The following is a 13,684-nucleotide window of genomic DNA, read 5'->3' on the forward strand; positions in this document are numbered from 1 at the left end:
TTATTTTTATCTGTACTTGTGTCTGAGTCTCATCACCTCTATTTTTTCCCCCCAATAATATTTTTTTTTAAAAGTACAATGGCATAAATGTTATTACTTTGGCAACAGGTTAAATTTTCCAAGCCTGCTGAAGAAACATTTGACACAAGAGTTATAAGTAGTGTTGTTCCGATACCGATATTGATATCGGCAGAGGTGCCGATACTGCATTAAAACTGGTATCGGTGACTACTCACAAGTAACATGCCGATACCATTAATTCCAAGGTTAATATAGGATTTTGGATGCAGCGTCTTGTGTCTTGCTCGTGCAACAACATTCACTGATATGTGACATGTTCACTGTATGCTGATCTAAGATATCCTATTGGCCCTTCAATGCTCTGAACCAATGGCAGGACAACTTTTTCATGTTGAGGAAAAAAAAACTTGGGTATCAGTATTGGCCGATACTGCAAAGCTGTTTATCGGAATCGGTATCGGGTGCCAAAAAATGGTACCGGAACAACACTGGTTATAAGTATCTTTCTTTTTTTTCGCCCCCCCTTCCTTCCCATGCAGCCATTTTGATAGGAAAGCTGCATTCTGCAGATAAGAGCAGCTGTTTGCCAATTTCAGCGAGAACTGTTGAGCTCACCCTTTCAACAGCCAAGCCAGTGAGTCAGGGCAGGTTTGCTTTTAAAGTGTTTATCAAACAACCACGAGATTTTATTTATTTTATTTTTTTTGCATTTTTCAGTTGTGCATTTTAAACAATGTGTTTGCTTGTAAGGACACAGCAATAGTCACGATATGTTTTTCAAGATGCTGTAAATCATGGAAATCAGATTAATTTGAGAAAGATAACTTGAGCACCTGTTTGTATCTCAGTATTTTTTATTATTTTTTTAGTTTTGTATATTGCCTAACAAAACAGTGTCACTCAAGTAGCGCAAATCAAGGCTAGTGCTTTCGTAAGGATAACATAGAAAAGTTCATTTATTGCAGATACCAGTTCAAAATGCGAAACTGTAGATTGATAAAACACAAAATACTTTTGGAAAATCGCCAAATCCTACCTAATTAAGTCATTTTGAATCTTTTATGTACTAAAATTTCTTGAGTTGGTGAATTCTGGACTTTTTTTGTTGGTTGCAAACTCAAAAGGATTAATAAAAAAAAATAAAAAAATAAATCGAGGAAATATTTTACTATATGTAGTAATCAATAATAATACAAGAGTTTCACATCTTGACTAGGGCTACCGAAATAAATTACGGTAAGTTTTTCAGGATACAGTGTTCTGAGATTCACATGTACAAAAGGTCTAAATCACTTATGTGAAAGAATCAGCTGCTCAAATAGGCTACAGTCCATTTGTATTTCATCTTTAAGTTTACATTAGCATCAAATCTTCAAGAACGGGTTGTTTTAAATTTTTGTTTCGATACACTTTTATTTGCAATGCATTTTAATTAAATCATTTAATTTACAGTTTTTTTTTTTTTTTTTTAGACAATTGTTGATTTAATTTAAATTTAATTGTTCATTCTTATTACAATAATGTTCACAATGATGTTGCTTGTCAAGCAAACTGTGAAGTAGCCTATCATTTTAGCAGTAGGCTATATGTAAAAAGTTAATGACCTGCTCTAAATTATTCACCATCCCTAATTTTGAGTTTTAATGCCTTTAATTTGTGGAATAGGCATCTGTGAGCATTAGCGAATGTGTATTACATAAATATTTTTCTTTGCATATTAGCCAAAGAAGTTTCCTGTGTTTGTTTCCCTACTTGACACATTTGAAAAATATGGGTTTACGACCCATGTTTAATTAACAATGAGTCATTTTTTCGTTGTTCATATTCACATAATTATTCGATTGTATGATGCCGGCCCATGAGAAAACCCTTAATTCAGTTGTTTGGGTCAAATGTGTACGATGCACAATATTGACGCCTCCCGCTGCAAGTACGTCAAATCTCCAGGAGGCGGTGCAGTTTCTTCTCCTTAGGCCACGGGGAACTTCAAAGAGTTCCTTTTGTGATATTCCAATCTGTTCGGTTGCATGTATATATTTTATTAATTACAGCCAGTACATTTGCACCGAGTTTGTCGTTCTAATCTGGACCTCCTACATGACACACAAACAATACTAAATCAATATTTAAAACTGATACCAGCCTTATTTGAAGGTATCTCGCGACGGTGGCTGATACTAGTCCTGGACTAAGAAATTAGAATATTGCCAATAATTTTACGCAAAATGCCATGTTGGGATATATAGGCCTTTATAATTATATGTCATTGTTGTTGTTTTTTTTTTTTGGGGGGGGGGGGGGGGGGGGGATACTCTGTAGTTGTCGAATCACTGAAACGAGATCTAATTCTAAGCCATCTCTAAAAAACCACATTATCAGTTGGATGCAGGTATACAGCTAAACTCTTTTGGTTTGTTTGAACCACATGTTTTTTTCAAAAATTGTATGCATTCTTGAGGAATAGTTTTGGTGAAGACTGTCCAGAATGTATGTATTTATTTTGAGTTACAGGCAACTAACTCTTTTAATCTACTATAGAATCTAGCATGGATTGTTTTATGGAAGTCTTCCCAGCAGAGTTTAAGCTTTTTGAGCTGCAAAGAGGAGACCAACTATTTTCCTCCATGTTAGTGATCAGGTGCATATACTGTACTATATTTTATATCACCTAATTTCTCTCAATCTGTGGCGCTCCCAGTGCGATATGACATCACACAAGCAAGCAAGCAAGCAGTGAGAGGACAACAACGCTAGTGCAATGTTATATTTATTTCTTACAGTGACTTTTGGTTGCCATACAAGAATTCTTGAGGATTTGAGGGGGCGGGAGGGAATGAAGAGTGCACTTACAGGAATATTCTCTCTATTCATTTCAGTAATTAGTTGATTCTATGATGATTTTTCGAAGCACAAAATTACAGCAACATAGAAAAACAAACACAAGTCTTTTCACAAATTACTGAAAACAGCTTAGTCTCTATAAAGACTTAATCAAAGAATAAAATCTAATAATGAAACCAAAATAAGTTAAGAAAAAGACAGAAAGGGTTAGCCAAATGTTGAACAATGAGAATGGTGGGAGCAGCATTAAAAGGGGGGAGTGGGTTTCGTGAGCCATGTTTGTCTTTCAACATGGCTGGTGACATTTCTTACTACATCTACTCAGCTCCACATTTTCACACAGCTTATAGCAACTATCGTTTTTGGTGGATTTATGTAAGTGTACGTTTAGTTCCTATGGTGGCCTGCAAACGTATTAAAAATGTACAGATTGATATCTTTATTTTTTTTTTTTAATACACAAGTTGCACTCTTGAGTCTGGGATTTTTTTTTCTTTTTTTTAAGAGAATGACAGATAGGCAAGTGGCGGTCAGAAGATACCTGGTTTTTGTGGTCACTTGATTGCCCAACAGATCTGAAATCTACTACAGTAGTAGACTGCATCTAGGCAACAGTTCGTTAAATACAGACAAGTAAGCATAACGTGATATGTCACTTTCAAATGGGAAAATAAAACACAACAAAGGAGATTCATTCAGAATAAATATTGCTTCTTACAAAACCCATAAGTCTAATGATAATATCCACGGTTGTATCTATTTCATATTTCTGTATTGGCACACACCAGTACCCAACATATTTTTGAAGATAATCTCTATAAAATGTCATAGAACTCTATACAAATGTTTAAAAATACTGTGCTTTTCGACCCCTGCTGACACGACACCGTTTGAAAATGAGTCGCAGCTTTTGTTAGCAGCATTGTCCCGTGCCAGCCTCTCTTACCGCTCATGTTCACAGAACACACGTTTGTCGGTTTCATACAACTCCTCCGGCAACAGCGAGATGAAACCAAAGTTCACTTTTCTGTAGATCTCTTTGCAGACACTGGGTTTCCCGATGTATCAAATCACACAGGAAGGACACTCCCAAAGAATTGGCTTCGTAGCAAATGGAGCTGCGGGTACGGAACCAAAGGGACCCGCGACCTTACTTAAGGCATCCTCACTGGGATGATGGGGCGCAGCTTTGGCCGTCAGGTCAGAGAGGAACCTTCCTAAGGTTGTTTCTGCTCAAAGCCTTTTAATATTTCTACACATGCACTCCATTAGACATATTTACTCCGGTTAAAACACTCTTATATACATAATTTCAAAACTCTACTGGACTTGTACATCTCCGCCAGTAACTGTGGCAGTTACATCATAATAGAAATGATCCCGTTAAATACTTTATATCCTTTCATCTAATCCAAGCAGATGAAAACATCTGTGTCAACTTGTTTCTTGCAGAGGTTAGGGGCAGGGGAGTGAGTGTAGAAATGAGCGTTAACACTCTTTCAGCATAAAACCCTGATGCCGACAAGGGACACAAACTTTCTTGTGAACGTCGAGCACTCCAGGCAAGTCTCAAGCCATGAGCCTGCCTCAGAGATAATTATTTATATTGTTTATCGTTAAAGACAAACCTCTACTCATAATGTGTATCCTACTATTTAGCTTTTTTGCTCCACGTCATTTAAATGTATCTTATTGCAGCATCATTTGCAGTGGATATTCAGGTATGTCATCTTGAGGCTTGTGTTTATACAACCATGTTGATAAAGTGAAATTGTTTCATCTAAATAGAGCTTTTGTATAAACATGAAAAAAAATCATACTGTCGGAATATTGGTTGTTAAGTCATTAGTTAAACTGAAATAGAAAACAAGATTCAATACTGAATTCAGATTCATAAAATACTCTTCCATCAGCGCTTATGAAACAACACATACACTAAGAAGGGGATCACTCCCATTCCAGGTAACACAAAGCTGTTTTTACTCTGTGTATAATTGAATCATGAAGTATATTTGATGATGTATTGTTTGCACCTATTCTTTTAAATATCCTACAAGCTAGAAACTTCAACCCAAAACCTTTCTTGACAATATGTCCTATCCATTAAGTCTAAAGACGGTACTCTATTAACATTGTGTTTGTGTAATGAGTTAAGCAATAAGCAGCAAAACCCAGCCGATTTTATCCATCTGAGTGGGCGGCCATTTTGCTACTTCCTGTTGACTAAAACTGACATCACAGTTGAGAAGGGCTCAGGCAACAACCAATCACGGCTCACCTGTTTTCCGAAGCTGTGATGTCATGTGGCAAACTGGCCACACCCTGAGTTGGATTAAAAGAAAATTTGAGTTGGTTTTCCTCTTTAGAAAATGGCACCATGTATGACATACTGTAATGTCCACAAAAATTATTCTAATACGCCTCATCATGGTGACATCAGACTACTTCTCTTTTCTTTTGGGCATACATTCACTTCCACTCCCAGTATTTGAGATTAAACACAAAGCAATTGAGTATCAAGGGCTTGTTAAATGACATATGAGTGAGAAAAGTAGAACGAAACAGGAAAGCACACTGGTAGAAGTGTTGCAAGTGAAGCAGCTAAGTTAGTGTACTCAGCAATCACACATATTGGTTGTTATAGACACATACTAATAGAACTTGCAGTTGCATTATGACAAATGTATTGTGAACATTCCTTCACTCATTACCTAATCCGCTTATCTTCAATAAAATGTGTACACCGCTGAGACAAAGTGGCTAGCTTGTCAGTATAAAATGTAAAAAGTTTCACACCTGTGGTTAGTTAATTTGTAAGCAGGTCCTATATAGGAAGAATTCTTTTTTTTTTCTTTTTTTTTACCTCCCTTATCACTGATTGCGGTCAGGTGTGGCAGAATCAATCAAACCGAGTCTGTCAGCAGCTCTCCTGCCTCTGTCCTCCTCATGGTGTTTTCCTGCTCCTGCCCGCTTCCAATCTGTGCGGTTGTGCTTTTGCTACTCGAATCACTATGCTTGAGTTGCTCATTATGATCACACACTTCTAAAAAATAGAATAATTCATTATCATGTTATCTTTCATTAGTGAATTGTTTAGTTCAGTTAGGTCAAGTAGTAGGAGTGGAAGTGATTGAAGTGGTCTGCTAACACGTACTGTAAAAAGTGTCCATTGTGTTTGAAAAAGGTTACCTATTAATTATATAGTGCCATTGTAGGAAATTAACAATTCCAAACATCCGGGCATTTCTTACATTTCTGCAATGCAACGCGTCATTTCCACAACATTTTGTATTGCTTTTGCCTGTGAGTAGTGTACAAACCAGGCATGTTGTCAAACAAAATTTGATCACATTTTCAAATCAAAATAATCCTCACAAATCAAATCACAACAATCCAAAGTCCAATGCCTTTCGATGAGCGGAGTGTGTCCTTTCATCGACAACAAATCCTACATTTGAGGAAAGTGGGAAATCGTTTTTTTTTTTTTATCCCACTCAGATAAATGTTAAAACAAGACATATGTCCACGTGATACAACGTGTATTGGAATGACTGCGTTAACCAGAACAACAAACAATTTATCGGAATCAGCCATTTTTGGTTACATTTGCCTCAAATGCTTTGAGGTGGAACTGGGACACTGAGTGGGATGAATCCAACTTCAAACATTCCACGAATGCAGTATAAGACCACCACTTTGACTTGTGACGTGAGGTCAGAATTGTCACTAGTACACACTCTTTTAAGTTGGGTCCAGAAGTATTTGATCTATGGTAAATGTTTTGTTTTTGCATTACACTACCACTATGGATTTGACGTAAAAGTAATGACATGACACTTCCATTCCATTTACCATTCGTTATTTCCATTTCAAAATGGAGAATTACATTTTAATTGGTCAGGTTTACATCAAGCATGAGCACAGCTGCGTTAGCTTGTTAGCTGTCCCAATCAGTCTAGACCACGATCAGTCATCAAATGCTCGATGCCTCATCAGCCTAATTCAAAGTATTAAAAGTATTTCAAGCGTCAGCGTTTCTACTTCAATAGCAGCATTTCCATTCTATTCATTCCACTCCTAAATCTGAGCCGCCGCTCCTTCGAGCCAGCAAAAAAACACAAACCAAACCAAAAAACAAAAACAAAACCAAAAAACAAAAACAAAAAAAACCTCCTTCGCACTGAGCCAAATAGCATTCCGGGCTCTGAGAACCAATCACTTCTCTAATGTTCCTATTTGGACTTCTTTCATATCACCAACCTTATATCATCATTTTTGTGGATGACTAAAAAACAGTCAGCTTGTATAGAGGCTCCCCCTCAACCACAATCCTAGAGGAGAAGCTGTATAGGGCATGGATGGATATTTAATAGTGTATAGCACATGTGCATATATATTATGTTTGTTTATTTGTTTCCCCCGGCATCGGCGCTTCCTGGTTTCGTCACAGCTGCATGTCCCGCCCTAAACAACGGCTGATCGGTCTGACCTAAAAAAGGTCGGTCGTGAACTAATCAGCGGGAGCAGTTACAAGAATGAACAAATACCATCAGAATTCAGCTTGCTGGTAAGGTTACAAGTACTCATAACTGAGTTACGACTACAGAAAAATCATCTTGGATTTTTTGGGAATGAGTGATTTGAAGTTTTACAGGTTTACGTTATGTTAACGTTTCCTTTTATTACGTTGTTAATTCCAAAATAGTATCAAAAACATCTGGATTGATTAATTTTGAATCAATTCTGCAATTGCAAAACCATAAAAACTATTATTGTTTAAATACTTCTGGACCTGCAAATTTGAACTTTGGCTCTTCCCTCAAACTTGCTTCCATTTGACTTTCTCTTTAACATGCATCTCCTCGAGACTTGAGCTGATCAATCAAACTGTTCCCTGAAGATGTCTACTCTAATGAACTCAACTTGTTGTCAGGGAGGTCAGCACTGCAGAGATTCACAGTGCAGCTCAGTGGAAGGAATTTGTTTATTTGAAGCACTGGCTTCTCTATAGGGAAGGTCCTTAACGTCTATCACACGCACACACGCCAGGCGATGACAAGGTGCCCTTTTGTCATCAGACAATCTGATGTGACTTTTACCAGGTGAGCATTCTTGAAGCTCTGGATGGCATCACGAAGGGTGTCGGAGGATGGCTGGCTTGCTTGCTTGGTGCCACTTCGGCTCAAACGATCACCTCCATACACACGCTACTCTCACGAGAAGGCGATTGCAGTGACAGTATGTGGTGTGTTCATGCTTTATGTGCGCATGTCTGTGAAAACGTACTCACAATTTTGTGTGCAGTGAGTGAGTGTGCTTCTTGTGGCCACCAGATAGAAATTCAAACGTGAGCTGAATTTGACGAAAACAGGTGAAAATCTAAAGTGTTTCTCTACAACCTTAGATACACCCAGAAATATAACTCCGGTAGGACTCTAGTGAAGAAATAGTCGCATATTATTTTCTAGCAAAGATAGAAAAGGATCAAAAAGGAGAGGAAAAAAAAAAAAAGACCAGCTCTGCTGGTTTTCATGTGGGCCACATGGAAAAGTTCTTTAGTATTCCAAAGTTGAAGTTGGACTTCCACAGTTTGAGGAGCCACATAGTCGCCTCTCTCTCACTTGCTCGCCTTGATACCCTCCTCCCCTGATGCTCGGGGCTGCGGGAGGGAGGCTGAGCGGATGAGAGAGGACAAAAAAAAAAAGGCTTCAAGCTTCCATTAGCGGAGTGCGTGTCCTGCGAGTGGGACATCCGCCGTCCGCCGGGCTTATCTGTCCTGCAGCAGCTTGAGGGCCCTCTCGATGTTCATGCGGTGGCCCACCCTGGTGACGCCGAGGTCTATCAGGTCCTCTTTTTGCAAGGACGGCAGGTGGGCCCCCTCGATTTCATTATCCAGGAAAGCGTCCCTGTGCTCCCCCAAGTGGAGGCTCTCCAGCCAGTCGGCCACGTCGTACTTGCTCCACAGCTCCACGGGCTTGGAGGCGAAGGGCTTGCCCGACGCCGCCACCGCCTGCATGAGAGTCAGCGGCGACGGCGAGCGCGAGCTCCCGCTGCCGCCGCACGACGAGCTCAGGCTGTACCCGCCGCCGCTGCCCATGGGAGGGGTGGGCAGGCCGAAGACGTCCGTGAGGGTGGGCGACGCAGAGGGCGGGAGCGAGGAGCAGGGGGTGAGCGAGGAGGCGGAGTCCGGAGGGCTGCAGGGGTGCGTCTGAGAAGGGAGGCTGCTCGGCGGCGTGGAGGTGAGGGCGGCGGCAGCGGCGTTGTTACGCATTCCTGAGTCGTCCGAGGGCGGCCTGGGGGGAGCGCAGAGGAGGTGATAGGTTACTATAGGAATCAAGTCAAACCTCGTCAGCCTTATGACCAGCTGTGTGCAGTCAATAAATTTGTTTCTCTGAGTTTATAATTTGATATTTTTCAATGGAAAGGCCATACTGAAACAGACAGTTTATTAGTTACCTGTAATCAGTAAAGTATGTTAAACTCCATTCACAATTGAAAATTCAAAATGTTTCTTACTTATTTCACTTTTGACTGTAAAAGCCACCTGAAAGGAAATATGTAAGAAAATGGGAACTGATAAAAATGAACATAAAACAAGCTATTATGAATAATGGCAAACAGGATGGATCTGTAAACATACAAGCTACAGTAGAACATGAGGATGACGATCAAGAACATGTTTATGGAAATTATCACACAAATGTAATGTTACTCAAAGAGCAGTAGATGGCAGTGTATACAAATTATTTGTTGTGCCTAAATCAGTTCAGGCCAGGATGACAACTGCAAGGAGTAACTCAAGTAAGCTAAATACTGTAAAGCCTTCCCTCTGGCTTACAATAGATTTGCTTTACAAGCAGGGTTATTATTATAGTTTTGGAATTTTTATTTTAGTTAGTTGTTATTTCATTTTGAGTTTTGTTTTTTAAATTTTGTTAATTTTAATACGTTTTTAAGGTGGTTCATCCAAGCAGTCCTGCGGCTGCCTTTTTTTCTTTTTTTTTCCGGGTTGCACCTGTCTGGCCCCATCCCATGAGATATCCAGGGGATGGATGGATAAATAAATAAATAAATAAATAAATAAAGAGAGCTATAAAGTGCTGTTCAGTGTGTGATTGACGTTTTGCTCCCTCTCGCTATTGGTCAATGCTGCGGAACCAAACGTATGACGACGTAGGTATGTCACATTGTGCGTCAAGACGAGCAAAAATTTTAACATGCGAGACTTTCGTCGTGATGGTCGTGAACCGTCCTGGACAACAGCCGATCAATCGTTAAACGTGTCACACTACACGGGCGACGCTACGTCAAGACAACACAAAATCATTTACAATATGCCCCGTTTGTCCGCGACACGTCGGCGGGGCTAAAATCGGGCTGTTTTCGTGTAGTCTGAGCTCGGCATAAGTTAAGCATTGTTTTGTCCACCTGTGTTGCCTGCCCTTCCTCGTGTATCTACCAATCAGCTTCCCCTGCCACTTGTGTCTTGCCCAGCTGTGTCTAGTCATTGTCAATTAGTGTGTGGATTTAGTCACCCGTTTTCGGTTCAGTTCTTGTTGGTTCATTGTTGTTATTTTCCTCCGTGAATTACTGCCGTTCTCCTGTCCTGTGCTCTGCCCCAGTTTCCCTTGTTCGTCTGCCCGGAGTTTATTTATGTTTTGATCAGTTCCTTATCTGCCTCCTGCTTTTGTTTTAATAAAATTCCTCCTTGACCCCTCTGCCCTCGTACCCTGCTTCGACTGCATTTGGGTCCTTCACCCCGCCGACACTTGACAGGCGGAAGAGAAACCAGAAAAGAAGGCAAGTAGTGGGAGTTATGTTTTGTTACTATAAGTGAGTGCCAGGGAAAACCGCTGCTGAAATGGGATATGAATATAAGACATAATGCAATATAATAATCATGCAAGCAATATGACATCCCGTTCATTCGTCTGTCTCTCACCACCGTTATTGAAATAGATCAACTTTTGCGTTAGTACAACGTCACTTCCTGAGTCTTTAAATTAGGTGCTGTGCTGGATCCCCTGCTTTATTATTATTTTTTATGGTAGCGCTCTGTGCTCCCAAACCGGTGACATGTTCGATCCCCAAGTTGGGTGGACGCTACCAGCAGTAGCGGAGAGGAAAAAAAGACGCAATTGCAGGAGGGTGGCTGCTTGTCGTAATTTATTAATTTGTCTTCGAAAGAGACTTCGAAAGAATTATTTTTGTTTTGTTTTACTTACTACCCATACAGAGGAGTCATACAGTAAAATAGTTTTAATGTATGGCATGTTTGAGTAAACTTTTAGTATCATTTAACTCATTCACTCCCAAAAACATATTTATACGTTTTTTAAGGTTTTTGTTTGCTAGAGTTTTTGTATGAAGGCTTTGATGCCGTTTCTGACCTGAAGTGGTCGCTTAAAGCGATGGTAGTTATTACAAAAACAAACAAACAAAAAAAAAACGGCCAGCAGGTGGCAGCAAAGTATAAGCGATCAACCAGGTCCATGTTGCAACAAGCTCTTTTTCTCAGTACTTTCAACAGGTTTGTGAATAATGATGAAACTTAGCTAATTCTAATGCTAATTGCTACAAAACATAAAAACAGATAAAAAAAATATACCGTACTATTTTATTTTATTTTATTTTCTCCTGATGAAAGAAGAGAGACATTTTTCTTTTGGTAGGTTCCATGTTTTTATAGCAATAAAACATGAAAATGGCTTGGAGTGAATGAGTTAAGTATAACCGTCTTTTGGAAATGAAAATATGATGACCCGATATGCTAGTCAAGTGTTTGTGGCTTCTGATTGCCTAGCAACCACTTCAGGGAGCTGAGAAAGACCCCCGACCCCCAACAGCATAAATGGTATAGAAAATGGATGGATAGTTTGTAATGGGGTAGAAATATTGTATCATACAGTTGTGCTGAACATTTGGATGATTTCATACAGTTAAATGAGGTAAACAAAATATTGGCTGCAGCTTGCCGTGTGACGCAGTGGAACTCTACACCAGTGCAAATTACAACCACAAAACTAATCACCATATTTTTCAGTTCATACTTTCCATCAAATAATTTTCTATAGCGCTTGTCTTGTTAGAAGTGAGCTTGAGCCATTACTTGTTCATTAGAGTGCGTTACATTGACTTTTGTACAATGATTGTGTGAAAACTCTCGTGTAAAAGTCACAGGAGAACAAGCTCCACACATTCGATGACCCCGACACCCTCAACCCGCATAACTTCACTGGCTGACCTATCAGCACATCAAGGGCCTGATTGCTGAATGTTTACGCATGCAAAACACGGGCACGGGCAAGTTTTATATTGTTTTGTATTCATTTAGTACACTAATTTATTTTCAGCTTGTTCATTCAAGGTATATTTAAAGTTTAGTTTTGGTAGTAGAACAAAGGTTTTGAAATAATAAAATGAAAAATTGTGTTTTTTTTTTTTTTTTTTGTGTGATTTCAATTTCAACAAAAGTCATCGGAGAAAATCATCAGTCTATCACCCGTGACAAAATGCATTCCATTGCATCTGGGCCAATTCAGAACTTGTGGCAATTTTTTTTGTGGAGCTGGTTTCTCCCAAAGCAGTTTCCCACGTGTACTGTTTCAACTTTTAAATGCCAAAGTATTAAAGGATGGGGACACATTCACCAAAATTAACTAAAAAAATGCTGTACTGTATACTTGTTTGTCTTCCATTAACACGTCGTCTAATTTCATCACCTCAAACTTCAGTGCAACCTAAAGCACAAAACACTTTCAAGTACAGTGGTCTGCAAAACTTTAACAAATGCGTGCACATAATTGGTTAAAATTAGTTCGAATGCAATTTAGCGCCTGCTATTTTGTGCTCTTAGTGTCTGCTGAGGGCAGAAAACAAGTTAAATCTGATCTTCATATGGTCAAAATGACTATTTTTTTTTTATTTTTTTTGTATTTTTTGTTACCAGCAGAATTCTACATCTACCCTAGATATGGCACTTCCCTGCTTTGAACATATGGAAGAGCCTGAGGGGACGTGAAGGGGGCTAAGGGGGTCATTCTGCCAAAATGGAACTGGGCCATTTGAGGTGCATGGCCACTTACTGGATGTTGCTGGGCACTTTTCAACACCAGCGCCTCCACAGGAAATCATGTAGGGTGGATGGAATGGAAACAAAGCACATTTAAGACATTAGACGTGTGATGAACATGTATGAAAATGTGCGCACGCACACACAAATGCAAACACACACACACGTGCATGAGCTAAGAGGCAGAGAGGAACATGATGCATTAATGAACTGACGTCTCAGCCATCTGTCTGCCTTCTGCTATAACAATAACTTTAACTTCTCATGCTCCCTTTATTATTTTTTCCCATGGACCAGTTGCTCGGACTTCTGCAAAAAAAAAAAAAAGACACTTTCCCCTTTAGAATCAATTACTAGATTTGCCCGTTTAAAATATTGCATCTATGATGTTGAGATAAATGAGGCAATAACCGAACACGATGCCCATTGTTTCCATCTGTTCGCTATTCAGAGGTCATTTTCTATGTATAATTGGCCATTTGTACCAGTTTTTCAGCTGAATATCTTTGTATGAAAGTAGTGAAACTCAAGTTTAAAAAATCATGAATTTAAAACTAATATGGTACTTGAGTGATCAGCGATTGGTATCCAAACTGTACCAATATCTAACAACAGAGTGGACCACACCATTCAACAACCATCTGTGGGGAAAAAAAGGGATGAGATATTTATTCATAGCACAACGCAGGATGGTTTGTTTTAAAGCATACATAAGCTTGTGCTTTACACAGAGTAAATGGGATAATCAAG

At 39.4% G+C, this 13,684-nt stretch overlaps 1 protein-coding gene across 1 annotated transcript in view; it reads right to left on the bottom strand.

Moving 5' to 3' along the window:
* Window positions 1-2,770: 2,770 nt before the first annotated feature.
* The window catches only part of shank2b (SH3 and multiple ankyrin repeat domains 2b), a 149,310-nt gene continuing 138,396 nt past the window's right edge, over window positions 2,771-13,684 (bottom strand). Inside the window, exon 26 of the mRNA XM_077519293.1 lies at window positions 2,771-9,155. Coding sequence (XP_077375419.1) covers window positions 8,630-9,155 — 526 coding nt within the window. The 3' untranslated portion in view covers window positions 2,771-8,629. The remainder of the gene's footprint in view (window positions 9,156-13,684) is intronic.

This window comes from Festucalex cinctus, chromosome 4, assembly GCF_051991245.1.
Source record: "Festucalex cinctus isolate MCC-2025b chromosome 4, RoL_Fcin_1.0, whole genome shotgun sequence".
Taxonomy (NCBI): domain Eukaryota; kingdom Metazoa; phylum Chordata; class Actinopteri; order Syngnathiformes; family Syngnathidae; genus Festucalex; species Festucalex cinctus.